Raw genomic sequence first — 19,821 nt, forward strand, 5'->3', positions numbered from 1 at the left:
AAAGAGCTCTGATGAGCCTCAAGGCATCGATTGTTTCCCCCCACGCCTTCCTCTCTCTCTCTCTCTCTCTCTCTCTCTCTCTCGCTCTCTCTTTCTCTCTCTTTCTCTCCCTCTTTCCCCCTCCCTCCCCATTTATTTTCCTTTCCATATGTTTTTACACCTCTGCACCTGCACAATAAACAGTACTGTAAGAGTAATTTCATTGTATACTAATATTTCAGTTTGCCTCAATGAGAGTCTACTTACACTGTCTTATATGATAGCCCCCTTGATCAATGATACTAACACCGTCGCACACAGACACATTTTTGATCATTCATTTTTCTGTGTATCCTTCCAGAGTTTGGATTTGAAAAGTGCTTGGAGTCGGCACCATTTTAGTGTTCCTCAGTTCCTCTCTGTGCTCTGAGTGTCTTTTTGTTGTGTTTCCTTAGAGGAGAGCGTGGCCCTTCTCTTGCAGTGCCTGTGGAGTTTGTTCAGCCCATCCCCACAGACTGCCATTGAGCTGAAGGCTAACGAATGGATCCAGGTAGGGAGGCCTTCTTAAAAGCATGGCATGCCATTTCTCCTGGGGAAACGGAGGTACACATGTTTGTCATGAGTAGCGGATTTTGCCAGAATCGCGGGCCCCGCACCAAGTATGTGACATCGGAGTGAAACACATGGTCCACACACCATCCACGCTAAACACATAGAGCGGAAAACCTAAACCTTGCCTCGTCCTGTGAGGTTGTTATTCTACCAGTAATCATAGTTCAAGGGCAGTAAATTAGTAGTGATGGTACGAGTTAGCTAGTTATTGCTCGTAGCTTGACTAGTTATTGCTCGTAGCTTGACTATTCTCTCCCTTGTACGTCGCTTTGGACAAAAGCGTCTGCTAAATGACTAAATGTAAATGTAATGTAGTATCTTAGTACACATGAAGTGTTCAAGGGCAGTAAATTAGTAGTGATGGTACGAGTTAGTATCTTAGTACACATGAAGTGTTCAAGGGCAGTACATTAGTAGTGATGGTACGAGTTAGTATCTTAGTACACATGAAGTGTTCAAGGGCAGTACATTAGTAGTGATGGTATGAGTTAGTATCTTAGTACACATGAAGTGTTCAAGGGCAGTACATTAGTAGTGATGGTACGAGTTAGTATCTTAGTACACATGAAGTGTTCAAGGGCAGTACATTAGTAGTGATGGTATGAGTTAGTATCTTAGTACACATGAAGTGTTCAAGGGCAGTACATTAGTAGTGATGGTATGAGTTAGTATCTTAGTACACATGAAGTGTTCAAGGGCAGTACATTAGTAGTGATGGTATGAGTTAGTATCTTAGTACACATGAAGTGTTCAAGGGCAGTAAATTAGTAGTGATGCTATGAGTTAGTATCTTAGTACACATGAAGTGTTCAAGGGTAGTACATTAGTAGTGATGAGTTAGTATCTTAGTACACATGAAGTGTTCAAGGGCAGTACATTAGTAGTGATGAGTTAGTATCTTAGTACACATGAAGTGTTCAAGGGCAGTACATTAGTAGTGATGAGTTAGTATCTTAGTACACATGAAGTGTTCAAGGGCAGTACATTAGTAGTGATGGTACGAGTTAGTATCTTAGTACACATGAAGTGTTCAAGGGCAGTACATTAGTAGTGATGAGTTAGTATCTTAGTACACATGAAGTGTTCAAGGGCAGTACATTAGTAGTGATGGTATGAGTTAGTATCTTAGTACACATGAAGTGTTCAAGGGCAGTACATTAGTAGTGATGCTATGAGTTAGTATCTTAGTACACATGAAGTGTTCAAGGGCAGTACATTAGTAGTGATGAGTTAGTATCTTAGTACACATGAAGTGTTCAAGGGCAGTACATTAGTAGTGATGGTACGAGTTAGTATCTTAGTACACATGAAGTGTTCAAGGGCAGTACATTAGTAGTGATGAGTTAGTATCTTAGTACACATGAAGTGTTCAAGGGCAGTACATTAGTAGTGATGAGTTAGTATCTTAGTACACATGAAGTGTCAGAACACTGCATTGATAACTGCATTATTTACCCTTATTACACGGCTCTTCTTAATGCTGTAGAATGCTCCATTCACTTGAATGGGGCTTCCCAACGTTCTGTGGTCAACTATTTTTCCATATTTGACCATTGCTATGCATAATTGACCGCTGTCAAGGGAAGTGGCCTTTTTGCCTCGGATTCACGTCTTTCGTAGCACTCCGCAAGTAGTCCGGTAATTTATCAACCTCAGCGTATTCCGTTGCTTAGCGACGTCAGCTGATCTGAAGCCTACCGGAAAAAAACGTAGCCTACATACCAGGCAACTATGGATGAGTTTCCGATTCACTTTATTATTTTTGGGAAATTTTGAGACTTGGTTAAAGGCTGAGTTGTTGCTGCTCCATCCCTGACAGACAGGGAAAAGTGGAGCAGAGTCATGTCCTCTCATCCCGGCATCAGCAGATCTGGTGAGTTATAGCTACATAGCCTAACATAAACGATTTGAAATGTCAAACATGTTCTGGCTAACATGCTATCGTTTTTCTGTGTGTCCATGGCAGCTCCCCCCCCCAAGAAATCCGGAATGAAGACAGGAATATCTCTTTCAATATTCCGAAAGAAGCCCCATTCTCCTTATCTCATTTTACAATTAATGGCAATGTACAGTTCAACATGAACAAATAAAATCTTAGGGTGACACCAGCTCAATGGAGTCTCAGCTGACAGTTGAGCAGCTGTGTTCTAAAGAATGTTCAACGTCTTTGAAGTTCAACGTCTTTGGCGAACTATTTCTCTGCTTTTTAACACCACGAATGGTAACAAATAAATTGTAATTAAAATAATATTATAAAAAGACACACTGTGTTAAGTTATTTTTTCGTTTTGGCAAGTAGCCGTGTAATAAGCGGGATAATGTATAGAACGCCGGTCATTATCGGGAAAATAAGCCCCTTCAGGGCGAAGCAACACCCCTCCGCTTCGCGTCGGGGTGCTGTTCGCCCTGTCGGGGCTTATTTTCCCGATAATGACCGGCGTTCTATACATTATCCCTTACTTATGTGCAGAATGTTTAGAAAGCCTTGTGCATGTCCTTGCGATGTGTTTGTCCTTGGTCTATATTTTGACGGCCCCTTGAGTGGACCATTAAAACGGACATGACAAAGCATTCAGTAGTACAGTAATCAGACTAATGATGACCAACATAAAAAAAAAAATTAACATCTTCATGTTTTTTTAATGTCGAGCAGTTCTCACACAACCTTGAGCTTTTTTAATGGCCTTCACATAGGTGGTTTACCATAAACAAACAGTAACCCCCGCACATATTTGCAAGATTAAATGTGTGTGTATTTTTATTAGTTTTTTCTCCCCCACTTTCATATTATGAAAGACTTGCATAATTAAAGCCAGGCTTTAAAGTAAACTTTAAAGTAAACTTAATTTGCCAGATGTGTGGTGACCTATAGAAGAGAGGAAGCATGGCTTGGCGGGAGGTGTTGGATCACTATAAAGGACCAGATTCTGGTGATGTTTTTATTTTTTTCATCGTTGCATACTGTATCAATATCCTCAGGGGAGTTGGGTGGGTGGTGTGTGGCTGGGGGTGCAGTGATTAGAAGAATGAATGTGTGGGGAAATTAGATGCTATACGCAGACTCCCTCTCTTTATTTCCCTGCGTGTCTCTCTCAAGGCGTTAGATTTGGCGCTACTACTCGGTGGAATTTTACAGGCCTGGCAGACCTCGTGCCCTGTGCTCCCTACCCTGGCAAGGGCACGGGTGTGTGTTTGCCCAGTGTTGCAGTTGTGGCGTTGTTTGCGATGCTGCTGATTTTTGTTGTTAATTGGGTATGAAACAAGCCGTTTCAATGACTGAGAAGAGACCATTTCCGATGCTCATAGCTCCATACTCAAATCTACCCTACCTCTAAACATGTTTCTTGCATTAATATGAATGAAGATAGACATGGCCTTCTATACACTTTCTGATGTAGTGGTTTGACCGAGTAAGTACATTCTGCCCATTGCATTATAATGTGTGGGAGCTATGGATGGAAATGAACTGTGGCCTATGAGTACGTGTTATAATGGATAATGAAGTGGCCTAAATAATGTACAACGACCTGACCTGAAACGGATCTGGTAAATTCTGATGTTTTCACTTTTGAGCTGTACCCTTGTCTCTCACGAGAAGAGCTGTAATGTAGTTTTTCTCACAAAAAAAAAAAAAACTCACACTGTGTTTTTCGAAACGCTTCACTGTGGCTTTCCCCAGAATGTAAATAGCACATGTGTGTTATGCTTTCCATTTGTTTAGAACGTTAATAATTTATTTTCCAGTGTGCCATTCAAGAAGCCACGAGAAAGCCTCACGCTGTTTTATCACCATATGCGTGTTAGCGTAGCCACAAACTCACACTTTTTTTTCACGTTCATACGGAACAGTTGAGACGTCGATAGGAAGAAAGGCTGAAGGTATTTCGTAGAACTCAAAATAGTCAAGAGGGAGCACTATCTTAAAGTGTATTGCTTTGGTTTCGGATTAAAGGATTGAATCTTTTTCATTTTTCATACAATCTTTAACAGAACTGGATGTGTAATTGACACTTGTCATACTGGTGTTTGTGCGATCCTGGTTGCTCGGCTAATCGACCTACTTAGTTTGTACCACAGTATTATATCGGCAGTGTGAATTCATAGGTTTCGCAGAACACATGGAACTCCCTCAAGTTTAGCCATCAGAAGCAAAACAGGCATATGTTTCCCCCTTTTTTTCCCCTCTCTCGCTCTTTCTCTCCTCTCTCTCTCTCTTTGAGCCTGTTTTTCACTCTCTGTTGTCTTGCAGCCCAGTGCTTGATGGCTCCTCTCTCTCTTTCTCTCTCTCTCTCTCTCTCTGTCTCTTTCTCTGTCTCTCTCTCTCGCTCTGCTAACACATGTTGCTCAGCGGCGCTGGAAGCGTTCCACTTCCCAGCCTGTGTGGTCCCTGTCCGTGAATTCCCAGCAGATGAAGAGTGTTCCGAGACGATCCGTAATGACTATGTGTGCTCTACATCTTTCACCACTCCTGACGTTCCACCCCCAGCTCGCTCTCTGTCAGACTCTGTGTTTTTTTTTCTCTTTTTTTTTTTTTTTTTTTTTTGAAAGATGAGGTATTACTGGCGAAGTGGGCATATTTTTCTTCCCTCTCGTTCGCTCTTGGACACACAGTTTCTGTATCTGGCAGTGTTCTTGTGCTCTCTTCCTCACAGTCTCTCTCTCTCTCTCTCTCTCTCTCTCTCTCTCTCTTCTCTCTCTGTGTGTGTTTGTGTGTCTCTCAGTTTCATATAAAAACATACGAACATGTACGTACACACACAAACACAATTACTTCCATAGTCTCGTTTTAGTTTCCAGTTTGTTTTCCAAGCCGAGGCCTTCCTCTCCCAACCATGCCCACTTGCAGCTGGTAACAGAGTGCTTAACGCAAACTAGTCCGATCTCCAAACTCTCTGAACTCTCTCTCTCTTTTTTTTTTGTCGTATGCACTTTCTGCATTCGCCAAGGGGGATATTTTTTGATTCAAGCACCGCATCCATATGTCTTCGAGCTCGCCTAATTGCCATGTTTAAGGCAATGTGGTATAGCCCCACCACCCCACCACCACCACCAATCCCCATCCCACCCCCAACCCCATCATTCCATTCTACTCACACACACGCACGCACGCACACACACACACACACACACACACACACACACACACACACACACACACACACACACACACACACACACACACACACACACACACACACACACACACACACTTACGCACGCACACACACACTTAGAAAAGGGCTTTAAGTGTGAGTTACTGTGTTTTTGCTGCTCAGATGGTAGTAATTGAGCCTGGGTTGGTTCTGTGGAGGACATCCTAACATGCTCTAACCCAACCCACACCGCACGGCCCGACCACAGGGAGCAGTGTTTTCCATCAGGCTCCTCTCCTTTCCTCTCCTCCTCTCTGCTTTTCAACCCTAATTCTTCGAGGAAGCGTGCCCATTCTCTCTGCACCGTAAGCACAATTGGGTGTTCTCTTTTCCCTTTTTTTTTTAAAGTCTGTAAAAAGACAAGCTTTCAATTAGGAATTTAAATGTACAGTTCTGCTCGGGGTTTTTTTTTTGGTTTGTTTTGATGTGACTGGTTACGGAATTTGTCACGCTCCAGACTTATAACCTACGGCCTTAACTCCGTTTAAGGTCAACGAGTAACAGCCACCCCGCATTTGCTTTGTTTTCCAGTATCTGATGGAGCAACGTCTCCTTGTTTTCAGCCCGGGTCTAGCACCGCAGTTCAAAGGCAACCCGGAGAGACCCGTCACACTAATCACGTTATCATGCGATTACACAGATCAAGATGACATTCTAATAAAACCATCTGTTTTCGCTTATGAAATTATTTGTAGGGGGTTTGGTGCTTTTACCACACACACAGTCAGCTCCATGATTATTGATTTTCGGGGATCAAGCAAGTCTTTCCAAGAATCTTGAGGGCAAAAGGCTTTTAAAGTTGAGGTTGGGTTTCAGAATTTGCTCAACCCATAGGGCCTCTGCACTCTGTGTCTTTTTAATGGCTTTAATCTTGCTTTGCCAATGAGGGATACTTATAGCCCTTACACAGGCTTTGTCACCATACAGTTTAAAGCTGAGTGCATCCAGATTTGGCCTGATTATCAGAGAGAAACGTGTGCCATCACATACATACACGATCGTGGTTAAAGGAAAATTGTTTGAATTTGTGGATGCGTCCCACAATCTCTGAGAGTCAGATCTTAATCAGGGCAATCAGAGCTCATCCGATTTCAAGATACTCGTGAAAATTAAGACAACGATTATTTTGGAGGACACAACCAAAAAACACTAATTAATACTACTGATTATGTTGATGTAAAGTTACTTTGTGTTTTTCTGACCAAGTTATTAGCCTAGCAACGTTCATCCATTATGTTTTATTCAGTGCTCTTCATTCACAACTCAAAGAAAGCAACATTCATCCTATTGTGCAGATAAGCGCAACTCCAATACACTCCATAGAGAGGTGCTCAGGAGTGATGCCCACGTGGTACAATGGTCTCGTTGGTCGTTACTTTCGACTAGGCGATCATCAGACTGGTGCCATGCCACAGAGGACCATTTTCAGAGCAGGATAACTGATGTGCTTTTAGCTTCTGATAATTAAATAATTCGGTGTAACTTGTTACATTTCGAGCGATGAGAAGTTTGCCTTGATCTACGGTGTACAAAGGTCAATGTTCAAGGTCAAATGTTGTTGAGGGAGTTTAAAAAAAAAAAAAAAAACATACAACCATACTCAGGTGAACTCACTGAATAAAAAAGCTGCCAGGAGATTTTGGTTGTTTTAGTTCCGTGTATCCAATAGTGAAGTGGGCAAGCAACAGCATCAACAGAGTAGGCAGTGTCTCAACCAATGAGGTACAGAGAAATAAAGTGGCCTGTTGATTTCCTTAGGTAATTTACATGCGTTATACTTCGAGGTGTAATTAACTCAAATTGTTGCACAGAGCTCATTGTGCGAAGACGGCATTCTGAACGTACGAGTTAACGAGTTCAAGATTGTGGATTAAGTGTCAAAAGTGCTGTTAATGTGCAGAACTGTGGCATTTGAGTGGAAACAGACTAATTTCCATACCGTTCCAGATGCAACCCTAATTTCTCTGGACCGTTTTAGGATATCAGACTCAATTTCAGTTGGAATTGATTTTTTCCAAGACCTCGGGATTAAGCATTCTGCGTCTCATAAGGCCATTTTCTGGTTGTTTGGAGTCCTGTTCGCTGGTCTGTTTTAGTGAAAGCAGATTAATTTCCACGCACAAGCCCGATTCCTCCACACCATCACTGGCATTTAATTGCTTCAGCATGCAAGTACAAATTTACCCCCGAATTGACTGTTGACTGCTGCTGGAAAGTGAAGTGTTCTTTTTCTTCTGCAGAAAACAATGTGTCATTTAGTAACGGACGACGAAGATGGGTGTTCTATAATGAAACATGTAGGACTGCCCTCAAAAGAGTACAACGTCAACTCTCTCAAAAAGGTACATAATTTATTGTTTGAAAAAAAAAAAATACTGTGTGCCTTGTTAATGCTCAGTTACAGAAGAAGCTATCATTTCATTAGTTTCCTTGCCCAGAGATGGCATTTTCAATTAGAATAATACATTTAGTTAAGTCATTTCTCCATATGCCACTATTAATGGTGTTAATTATCCTCTAATCCTGTAAATTGTTAACAATCTGCAGTGATGTCTGCGTACACCTGCCTGTATGTTTTTAATGGCAGAGAGTGGAGAGAGCTCTGGGTTTTGCTGTTTTTCATTATTGTCACATGATACCTCGCTGATCATAAGATGCTTGATGCTTTTTTTTGTGTGTGTAGATGGTGTCCCTTCTGACTGAGGCTGTGGACAGAGGCTGCAGCGGTCTCAAGAATCCATCAGAGAGGTGCTGTCTCATCGCCATGCTCTGGAACCAGCCTTGCGTTGACAGCCGATCATACTGAATGCACCTGTTAAGAAGTGTAGATTATTTTAGTTATCTTGTATAATACTCAATCACAAATGCATCTATTATCATAGACATGTTTGTACAAGATGGAAGAACGTGTGTTTGTGTGTTTTGGGGGGTGTATGTGTGTTACAAATTGTACAAATAATACACATTTTATGAACATTACTGCTCATAAATGATATTTTCTATATTAGCTAGTTAGCTCCTGACACTAAACCAATACTGTCTGTGAAGGTGCCGCTGTGATGGCATGCACAGTCTGTCGCTGACGTGTGTGTCTGTGGTCACACGGCCTGAAGCGGCCCCTCTGATTGGTGCGCTCCTGAGGAGGCCCGTGACATGTGACCGCGCCCAGCTAAGCGAGGAGTTTGTGGAGGCAGTTTGCACCAGCTTTCTCGAGTAAGTTTAATCACCGGTGCTGAAATCAGTGAAATCTTATAAGGTTGCAACACTGGAGTAGAGGTCATGGTTCAGGTCACATCTTCATGTATATCCCCCATTATGTGATAAACATTTGCTTCTCCTTATCCAACGATTATTTGAAAAGGTTTAACATGTCAAGATGTTGCTATAAGTGTATGCATTGACTGTTGCATTAATATTTACTATCCTTTCTCATCACTACATTAGCTTTGATGTGGAGCTTTTTTTTCTCCCATCTTCTTGCAGTAAGAAGCTGCACCTTGATGTGCAGTCGGCTGTGGCCCTCTGGTGTCATAGCCTGACCAGCCTGGAGAGGGCAGTGTTGAGTTTGTTGCGCTGTGCACTCTCAGGCCCAAGAGTAGACCTACAGAGGCTGGACGAGCAGGTGAACGCCTCTCTCCTGGTAAGTTCTGCACACAGCACTACAAGACAGTTCCAGCTTATAATGTTGCGTGTGTGTCTTTGTGTTGGTGGGGTCTTGGGATTCCTATACCAAGCTGTCACATACCGCAATTGAAAATAACTGTAGCCTAATAATATACTGTATATAGACAAGACAAGTATTTGTTTGTGTATGTATTTATTTCGGTTATTTAGTAGCTTTCCCACAGACCCATCTGACCGACACTTGGGGACTCTCGGCCCACTTACTCTTTTTATGGCGCCGAGGAACCTTTGATTCACAAAACAGTGCTTTTTACGCGGCGTTCAAAAAACAGGGAAGCAAGTAATTAGTTTCACATTCTTGTTTTCACTTCAAACCTCCCTTCACTGACGGGTCTGATCCAATAATAATAAACAGCAACTTCCAAGGGGCCTCTCTGCCAAAGAAAGAAAGGGAGAGAGGAGAGGAGAGGAGAGGAGAGGAAAAAAACAGGATGTTTTGGGGATAGAGTAATTGACCCTCCCTGAAGTGGATGAGAGAGTAAGGTATGGGAGGATTATGCTGTGAGACCATCTGTTTTCATTAGGGGCAAGAGACACACACACACAGACACACACACACACACACACAGACACACAGGCACACAGACAAAAGCCTTCAAACAATACAAAATATGCCTCGTGGCTTTCGGGTTTATTGCATCTGATTATCTGGCTTAGCACTAGAAACAATAGACACATTTAAAAGACGGCTGTCATATTTCCTAGTGTTTTACACAGGGTGGTGGCCCAGGGAGGGGGACGTGTTCGATTCCCGCAGTGCATCATGGCTGCCACCAGGTGGCACTACGCCCCATTTGTACAATTCATCAGACTCCCTATTGTTTTTCTCAGTAAATCAAACAGGTCAATAAGATGTCATCATACGCTCCAGTATTTTGTCATTATATAACAGCTTTTACTCCATAGCCTTCCACTGTGGTCTCTCTGGAGGACCCCTCATACCCCAGCACCCCCCCCCCCCCCCCCCTCTCTCTCTCTCTCTCTCTCTCTCTCTCTCTCTCCATGCTCCATTGCTGCCTAGACATTTATGTCCCCTCTGAGGACGGACTTGTGTTTGGACGCCTTTACATTAATCCCTACATTTACATTTCCCTTTCCCCCCTGGTCTTTTTTCGCTGGCATCTTTAGGCGAGTGGTAAATAACTAGGATGCCATGAGGGTGAGGGGGGAATATTTGCGATGCTTGATGCTGTGTTTGTAGCGGGCCGGGGGCCGGGGCCGGGGCCGGGGCCTCGCTGCGCTGCGCTGGGCCTCAGGGTGGAGCCCGCTGCCCACTTAACTGCTCCGCTCCGAGGATGTGGTGATCACAGGGGCCCCCTTCCACCCACCCTGCCCGCCAGTCGAGCAGGCGGCACAGTTACTGCTGCGCCTTTTTCCGTTGTTTTGTTTTTCTTTTGTTTCCGTGTCTGTCTCTCTCTTTCTTTTACTTGCTTTTTTTCTCTTTCTTTTTGCCTTTCTTTCTTTCTTTCATTGTTTCATTCATTCTTTCTTTCTTTCTTTCTTTCTTTCTTCTGTGCGTCTTGTCTCTATGAGTCTCTTTACCTCCTTTTTCACTCTCCATCCCTTATTATCTCTGCCCATCTTTCTACTTCTCCCTTCCTCTCTCTTTTTTTGTTCCCTCCCTCGCACACACTCTTTCGCGTACACTCCCTCTCTGTTTTCACTTCTCACTATATGCGTGTCTCTCTCTGTGTGTGTGTGTGTGTGTGTGTGTATCCCCCCCCCCCCCTCTCTCATTCTTTCTCTCTCACACAATGCAAGGCACGCCAGCACATGTGGGACTTTTATTTGGGCACTTTGTGGGTGTGGGAAGGCTTTAATTGCATTCTTATCTCATTTGACTGGTGGAAAGAGGGAGTAAATACCTTCTTTTTCTTTTCTTTTTTCCCCCCTCTCTCACTCTCTCGGAGCGTCGCGTTCTTCCCGTCAGTCTTGGGGGTGGGAATGCCGACGTGCCAACTAGTACAGTACAGCTGCGCTCCCTTTTTTCCCGGCACCTTTTCTCAAACGTGCCAAATGTGAAACAGATGATATCGTTTTTATAACGGAGCCCTGGTGCATTGTTTTGATAGGAGCTCCAACTGATGAACCTTTTGTGGGCATGCAGCTGAGGTAAACGGGGGCCAAATTGCAACCATTTGGTGCGCTGATGATTGAGGCAACAGTGACCTCTAGTGGTGGGCAGAGGGGAAAACACACCCCTTGACCTGTGTTCTCATATGGGTGCTTTTGTCTTTCGCAGCCTCAAGCCTGTGCGCAGCATTGTCCTGTGTTTCTCGTAGTGAACGACATCTTCAGGTGAGTTTGGGAATAGGTTACCCAATGGTTTCCCCCTCAGCTGTTTTCAAGGAGCTATTACATAATCAGTTGGGAAGAAGCTGTTGGGTGCACTGCCAACAGACCCTAGATACTCTTGACTGCATGTCATAAGCAAACACGCTCTTTTCACCAAACATGGGTGACATAGAATGTCAACAGCACCACATGACTGCAAGCAGAGAAAGGATGTACCTTTGTGCTTTGTTGATTGGTTTGTTTGTTGATTGTTTAATGCTACATCTAGCATACTTTGGTCTATGTCATACAGCATTATTTTAACCAGAGAAAATGATCCCATTTTGTTTCACTGCAGATCCACATTGCTAGAGATGGAGGAGAACTCGGTGCTCAGAATGCTATTCCAGTCTTTCACACGCCGCTTCCTCAAAGCACTGGCAGCCCAGGACCCAGAGGTACGTCACAGTCCTGTCATGGGCTACACAGCCGTATCTCTAGACGTCCACTGTGAGAGGGTAGTCATGGGCTACACGTCCGTATCTCTAGACGTCCACTGTGAGAGGGTAGTCATGGGCTACACGTCCGTATCTCTAGACGTCCGCTGTGAGAGGGTAGTCATGGGCTACACGTCCGTATCTTTAGACATTTACATTTACATTTACATTTAGTCATTTAGCAGACGCTTTTGTCCAAAGCGACGTACAAGGGAGAGAACAGTCAAGCTAAGAGCAATAAAAAAGCATGGTGTAACAATAAATACTACTTTACATGAGAATTAGAAAAACAACAACCTAGAAAAGAGGAAAAAGAAGTGCAGGAATGTAACTGCTGAAGTGCAAGTTAAGCGCTAGTCAGGTGCCAGTTAGGAGGGGAGGTGCTCTCTGAAGAGTTGGGTCTTCAAAAGCTTCTTGAAGGTAGAGAGGGACGCCCCTGCTCTGGTAGTACTAGGCAGTTCGTTCCACCAACGTGGAACTATAAATGAAAATAGTCTGGATTGCCGTGCTTGCACGGACGGCAGTGCCAAACGACGCTCACTAGACGAGCGCAGCGTCCTGGGTGTAACATTTGCCCTTACAAGAGCATTTAGGTAGGTGGGAGCAGAACCAGTAAGCACTCTGTAGGCAAGCATGAGTGACTTGAACTTAATGCGAGCAGCTACTGGCAGCCAGTGGAGCTCGATGAGTAGCGGGGTGACGTGTGCCCTTTTCGGTTGGTTGAACACCAGACGCGCCGCCGCGTTCTGGATCATCTGTAGTGGTTTCACCACGCAAGCCGGCAGGCCCGTTAGGAGGGCGTTGCAGTAGTCAAGGCGGGAGCTCACCAAGGTTTGCACCAGCAGCTGGGTGGCATACTGGGTTAGGTACGGCCTGATTTTGCGGATGTTGTATAGCGCAAAGCGGCACGACCTGGAGACAGAGGCGATGTGGGCCGTGAAGGTCAGTTGGTCATCAATAATGACCCCGAGGTTTCTTGCTGGACGTCCACTGTGAGAGGGTAGTCATGGGCTACACGGGCTACATGGGCTACACGTCCGTACCTCTAGACGTCCGCTGTGAGAGGGTGGTCATGGGCTACACGTCCGTACCTCTAGACGTCCGCTGTGAGAGGGTAGGTGCTGGGGTGCTCATGATCATTCGGCTTCATGTTCATCAACAAATAAAGACTATCACAACAAGATTTACTAGGGATCATTTATGGCAAAGTCTTTTTTTTTTTCTTTTTTTTTGTGCGGTTAGCAACGACCACAAGAGAGGTCAAAGTTGGGTCACTCCCGACAGCACAGATGTCATATGGCCAGATTTCAGTCTCGCCTTGCTGATGAATCCAACTAGGTCGATGTTCCTCAAAGACAGCAGTGGCACAACAAGGGACAAGAATCAGACCAAAATGTTAACGGGACAAGGAGTAATTCTGTATATTTCTGATTAAAATAGGGAGAGTATAAACCAAACAGAAAGCTCGGCTGTGTATTCCAAGTCTTCAAATGATATCCTGAACATTTCAGTGACATACAGGACTGACTGTGCAAAGGTTTTAGGCACTTGTGTGAGGATGCTTTCAAAAACAATGACATGATGCAAATCAATATCTGGTGCGACCTCACTTAAAACAGCATGAAAAAAGGCAGGTAGGATGTTTCAAGTATTTCAGAGAGCTTGCCACTGTACTCCAGTGGATTTAGGCTTGATTCTTTCTGTCTCTTCATGCATACTTTGTTACTTACTTACTTTAACAGCATATTTTCTAAAAGAGTTTAAAAATATAAAATATGATATTTCCTATTGGCACACTAATGCTTGTACGGATAGAAATGACTGTCTAAGACAAATGTTTTGTGAAACAACTTAAGTGCCTAAAACTTCTGCACAGTCACACACAAGTTTAGAAAGTTATGTTTGTGACAGTATGACTGATTTTAACGGACAGTAATAAACCATAAGACATCAAATACAACAGGTAAAAGTACCCAATAGTATATTTCACCTTGTATAAGGGATACCTTGACAGGTGCTTCAATAACACACTCAACTCAGCTGGCTAGTATTTCATGAACCATGAAAGACAGACTCATGTTAAAGGCCATGTTGGTGTGTCATTCTCTGGGAGTGCACCACGCTACTGAGGGACAGGAAACACACTCCTCAAATGGCACTTACTGTCCGGAGACATTTACTCTTCGTTCAGGAAGTGAGTGTGTCTGAAGACTAAGTCGAGGACACATCGTAAACTCCAAATAGACACACGAGACACGAGTTGACACAACTGGCCCCTAAACCCCTGATTGACAGAGATGGCTATTACCACGTCACTGTCACGTCACCCACTGAATTGGCTTTTGAGCGCTGCAGCTCCTGGATAGTCCTTTAAAAGGAAACATCCCTTCTCACTCGCGCTCGATAGATTATGGGAGTTGGTTCGTGTTATTTTGCGATGGTTTTAGCGTTATGTTGAGGTATCTGGGGACCCGCTCTGAGTGCTGTGCAACGGTAATGGTGAATGTATGTGTGTTTCAGGAGAGACTGTCTCTGAAGAGCTTCTTTCCTCTGGTACCTTCGAGCCTCCTAATGCCCCTGCTCACTTTACCTTCAGGTGGGTTGGTATTCTATCTTTCGTGGATTATAAACTACCTCGCTCGTATGTTGCTTTGGATAAAAGTGTCGGTCAAATTCATGTGGATGCAAAAGGAAAGTGCAGAATCTCAAACCCGCCCCTGTACCTTCTTTGTCCACAGGATTTGAAACGGATGGTTAGAGAATAAATAGTTTAGATGCACTCACTAATAGAATAGAATATATTTATTTGTCATTGCACAAGTACAACGAAATTGAGGTAGCAGCTCTCAGACACAAAAACAATAAAAATATAGATTGAACATATATATATACATATTTACACTATAAAAACACAAGACATATAACACAACAGAGAGACAAATACAGGTCAGTTTTGTGCATTGTTAAGTGCTATGATGGCTCTGGGATAGAAGCTGTTTCTCAGCCTGTCTGTTTTTGCTATGATGGTCCTAAAGCGTCTCCCTGAGGGCAACAGTTCAAATAGGTGGTAACCAGGGTGTGTTGAGTCTCTGAGGATACTGTGGGCTTTTCTGAGGCAGCGTGTTTTATAAATTCTATAAATTTTATAAGAACATAAACATATGAAAGCCCTGCTTTGTTGATAGACTGATTAAGCTAGACATCACCACAGGCCTTGCACATCCCTCACTGAGTCACCTACTTGTGCATCTCGTTGATCATTTCCACCTGCCTCACTTATTTCTGCTTGTTTTTCTGGTTGATTGTGACTGAAAGCCGGGGGGCCTCACTGGGCGTTGCATGGTCTCCTCACCTGGTCTGACCTGATCTCATCTGATCTGCTCTGATCTGCTCTGATCCTCAGAGGTTCCCCAGGACGTGTGGCTCGAGCACCTGACCGGGATCAGTCACAGGCTCCAGCTCGCCACCGCAGAGGCCGAGGACAGAGACGGCGACACCAGGCAAGAGCCGGGGCGCCCCGTGACACCCTTTCGTTTTTCTCACACTATCTGTCGCTAATGCTAACGTTACATGGCATACATTGATTCCACATGGCCAAATCTCCTGAGGCCTCTCCCTCTCTCTCCTTCACTCACTCTCTTAGTCTCACACAACACACGCACTCACTCACTCACACACACACACACACACACACACACTCACACACACTCTCACACGCACGGTGGCTTCTCTCCCTTCCATGTGCGGCTGCTGAGGTCAGCCAGAATGCGGTGGGTCAGGGAGGCTCTGTGAAAAGGCTGACTTCAAAAGTCTTCACCAAAACAAACAGCTGCAGGGGCCTGTCCTCCCTGTTTGTCTGGCTGGATTACTTCCCTCCAGAAGCCCTCAATCAGCAGGATTACCTCAGAGCTGCTCACCGACCGGCCCGAGATGTTTGTGTGAGGCCTTCATTACAGAGAGGGGGGAAAGAGTAGATGTATGGGCGAGTGAGAGAAAGGGGGATGAGCAGAGAGAGAGAGAGAGAGAGAGAGAGAGAGAGGCAAGAGTGACAAAAAGAGAAGAAGAATCCCAAGGCGCATTTAACTTGGCTTGTGATTTTCTTTCCTTTCTTTCTTTCTTTCTTTCTTTCTTTCTTTCATTCTTTTCTAAATCTACACGGCTTAATTGAAGGGTTTTGGAGGGTGAAGTCACAAGAGCTGGGTCCCAGCTGTCAGTGTTTAGTTGAGGGCAGCCGCTTAAACCTTACTGACAGGATGCCAGACACTTTGGAGGTTTTCTCTCTCTCACTCTCTCTCTCCGTCTCTCTCTCTCTCTCTCTGTCCATCCCAAACCGGGCTACGTCCGTTCTTTTCTCTATGCCCTCATCCACCTCTGTGACCTCATATGGGCCTCCACCGTGTGCATGTCATGGTCTCAGTGTTGTGTACATTTAGTACACTTGTGTGTGTGTGTGTGTGTAGGCTAATCCATCTCTCCTGTCGGTGTAGTGGCTCCGTGTTTGAGGTGTGGTTCCTGCTGCTGCAGGGTGGAGGCTGGGTGGATGTGGCTGCTCAGCTGCTGGCCTCAGCTCAGCCCTCCTCCTCCTCCTCCTCCTCCACCTCCTCTTCCTCCCAGCCGCAGGCCCTGCTCTGGCTCCTGACGTTCTTCTACCACCCCACCAACAGAGGGCACCAGAGGACACAGCAGTGGGTAGGGTCTGGGAGAGACAGTGAGAATGTGTGTGTGTGTGTGCGAAGCCTCTTAAGACCAATCATTTGCTGCGCATTACAAAGAGGGTCATCAAAAGTTCAGATGTTTTTAACTTTGCAGCAAATATCTGATATGGCTGATAGGAGCAGCAGGTGTGTCTGTCGGGCAGTTCCAGCCGCAGTGTGTGTGTGTGTATCTGTGTGTATCTGTGTGTATCTGTGTGTATCTGTGTGTGTGTGTGTGTGTGTGTGTGTGTGTGTGTGTGTGTGTGTGTGTGTGTGTGTGTGTGTGTGTGTGTGTGTGTGTGTGTGTGTGTATCTGTGTGTGTGTGTGTGTGTGTGTGTCCTTTTGGGAGCTGGAGTGCAGGATGTGTACGCTGACCCCAGGCCAAGTGCGACGGGCTCTGGTATGCTCACGGGGCACGTCTTACTTTCAGAGGGCAACATGGCAAATGCCAGGTCCTGATTAAAATGCAAGTTCCTGATAAAAAGCACGTTTGGGCTCAGCTTTGGTCAGCTCCCTAGCTAAATCAACCACAGTTTGTCCATCTCACAGACATAACAAACCACAACAACTTTTATCAACAGGTTATTTACTTTATTGTGGTTTGTCTATGTTTGTGACTTACATTTTTTGCATAGTTTTTTTTCAGGTGTCAGACTTTACATTGGATTGTGACAATATGTTTGCCCAGCTTGGAATAGATCTGCTTATGTAAACCAGTTGTTTGCTGTTTGAATTGATTAATAATTGATCTGGTCATCTGTGTGTGTGTGTGTGTGTGTGTGTGTGTGTGTGTGTGTGTGTGTGTGTGTTTCAGGAACACATGCAGCAGTTCTGGGGTGACCTGAGGAGTCTGTGTCTAGGTCCAGTGCCTCCTCCTCCTCCTCCTCCTCCTCCTCCTCCTCCTCTGCAGGCCGTGGCCAAGTCTCTCCGCTCCTCCAGGCTGGTCCTGTGTCTCCTCCTCAACCTCGCCATCTTCTCCCCGGCACCGTGTCACACCGCTGCCTTACAGCTCATTGGAAAGGTAAGAGCGCTGGCACTGTTTCTAAACCTTCATTGACGGATATTCCGGTGGCTCAACTGGTAGAGCAAGGTGCTCACAACACTAAGGTCATGGGTTCGGTTCCCAGCTAACACATGTACTGATGAACATGTATGTCTGCGTTGTACTGTAAGTCACATTGAATAAAAGTATCTGCTCAATCAGCAAATGTATATAAATGTAAAGAAGGGACATAACAGCAAGGGTAGTAATGTAATAATAATATAACATATATTATTATTATATAATATGCACTTAGATGCACATAGTAGTGGTTATTACATATCTAAGTGTAATTCAATAAGGATGTCAATCAGTTATATAGAAATAAAGGATGAAAATAGAGGAAATGGGACTCTTCTTGATCTATGAAATGTCCTGCCATTGATGAAAATCGACTGAACGGTCCAATTGTTCTGTGTAGCAGAATCCTGTGCCACAGTCACAAAAACAGGAAGAGGAAATCACCTCACTGTTGAAAGGTTGAGAAGGATCAACTTTCTGATCGGTATTTCACGATAGTGACAGACAAACATGTTGACTTGCACCTTCAAGTCAGTGGTAAAACAATGTGCGAAACCAGGATTTAAAACATTTTCATAGGACTTATCAGTGAACGGACCTCGAGGAAGTAACTCGACTGACCGCCAGACCACAAAAGCCAACACAGAAGTGTGCTTTTAAGAGTTCACAGTGTTGTGTTTTGAAAGTTAATACACTTCAGAAGGGAGTTACATATACGAAAAAAATTCATGAAAAATGAAACCTTGACCACATCAATTCATTTTAAAAACAACAACGCCACAAATTCTGAAGCTATAAATACTTTAACTTCATAGAAAGTGTCGTCCCTGGAGAATGTACCAACAGTATGAGTTCCACCAGATGCCTACAATGAAAATATTGTCTATGTTGGAAGTTGCTTTATGCACCAAAGGAAGCTAAAATAAATGGAAGTCAGTGGTTATGGATCATCCACCTATTCTGTGTCATTTTCTGAACTGCATTTCAGATCTTTTTCAGCCAGAGGTCAAATTGTATATATTAGTTTGGCTTGTGTACCTGACAAGACTCAAAAACCTGTATCTCACAATAACTCTTACTTAGCATCTTTGTTGTTGCCATAATATTTCCTGTTACCACCAACTGTGAGCTGAATTTTGTAACACAAACACACACACACACACACACACACACACACACACACACACAACACAGACACACACACACAAGGGAAGTTACGGCATCAAACGTGGCGTGCACAAGTCATAATTACCGATGTTGTTACCATGTTATAACTACAGGGTGTACGAAGATGTCATGTAGCTCTTATTCTGGGCGTTGGGCCCTTTTCAAAAGCAACCGTTTCTCTGAAGCGGCCTGTTTGCTTTCCATTGCAGATGTCAGAGAAGGAGGAGGAGAAGGAGGAGGAGGAGTGCCTGAGACGGGAGGCTGAGTGTCTCCTGGCTGCCGCAGCGGAGCGCAGTCAAAATAGCGACACTTCGGCGAGTGCCAGGGTTCAGGCGAGGTTGAGGACACTCGAGAACACTCTCTGGAATGCATTGTGTGTGTGTGTGTGTGAGTGAGTGAGTGAGTGAGCGAGCGAGCGAGCATGCAGGGCGTAAACATGCCCGTGCCCCCGGAAAGGGAGAATAATTTATTACGGCGTGAGATTCCTGATGGGGGTAGAGTGGCGTTGTGAAATATTCGTCGCTAGTAAAACGAGATGGGTTTAAGGAGCCGAACCATCTGCTCGTTACGGCGTCAGGTGATGTGTGTTTTCACGCTGTGCATGTTGTGTGAAGTGGGTCGTGGAATGTGGAGTATTCTATAGGGGCTTTGTGTAGCGTCCGGGTATGAGTGAGGTTTAAAAAAAAAAAAAAGAATT

At 44.4% G+C, this 19,821-nt stretch overlaps 1 protein-coding gene across 1 annotated transcript in view; it reads left to right on the forward strand.

Annotated features, from left to right (window-relative positions):
- fancc (FA complementation group C) overlaps positions 1–19,760 on the forward strand; it is a 31,210-nt gene extending 11,450 nt beyond the window's left edge. The window contains exons 4-15 of the mRNA XM_031585506.2: positions 435–529; positions 7,985–8,086; positions 8,428–8,492; positions 8,793–8,957; positions 9,228–9,384; positions 11,671–11,726; positions 12,061–12,160; positions 14,720–14,795; positions 15,603–15,699; positions 16,687–16,888; positions 17,709–17,915; positions 19,334–19,760. Coding sequence (XP_031441366.1) covers positions 435–529; positions 7,985–8,086; positions 8,428–8,492; positions 8,793–8,957; positions 9,228–9,384; positions 11,671–11,726; positions 12,061–12,160; positions 14,720–14,795; positions 15,603–15,699; positions 16,687–16,888; positions 17,709–17,915; positions 19,334–19,519 — 1,508 coding nt within the window. The 3' untranslated portion in view covers positions 19,520–19,760. The remainder of the gene's footprint in view (positions 1–434; positions 530–7,984; positions 8,087–8,427; positions 8,493–8,792; positions 8,958–9,227; positions 9,385–11,670; positions 11,727–12,060; positions 12,161–14,719; positions 14,796–15,602; positions 15,700–16,686; positions 16,889–17,708; positions 17,916–19,333) is intronic.
- The last annotated feature ends 61 nt before the right edge of the window (positions 19,761–19,821 follow it).

The sequence above is a fragment of the Clupea harengus genome, chromosome 18 (assembly GCF_900700415.2).
Source record: "Clupea harengus chromosome 18, Ch_v2.0.2, whole genome shotgun sequence".
Taxonomy (NCBI): domain Eukaryota; kingdom Metazoa; phylum Chordata; class Actinopteri; order Clupeiformes; family Clupeidae; genus Clupea; species Clupea harengus.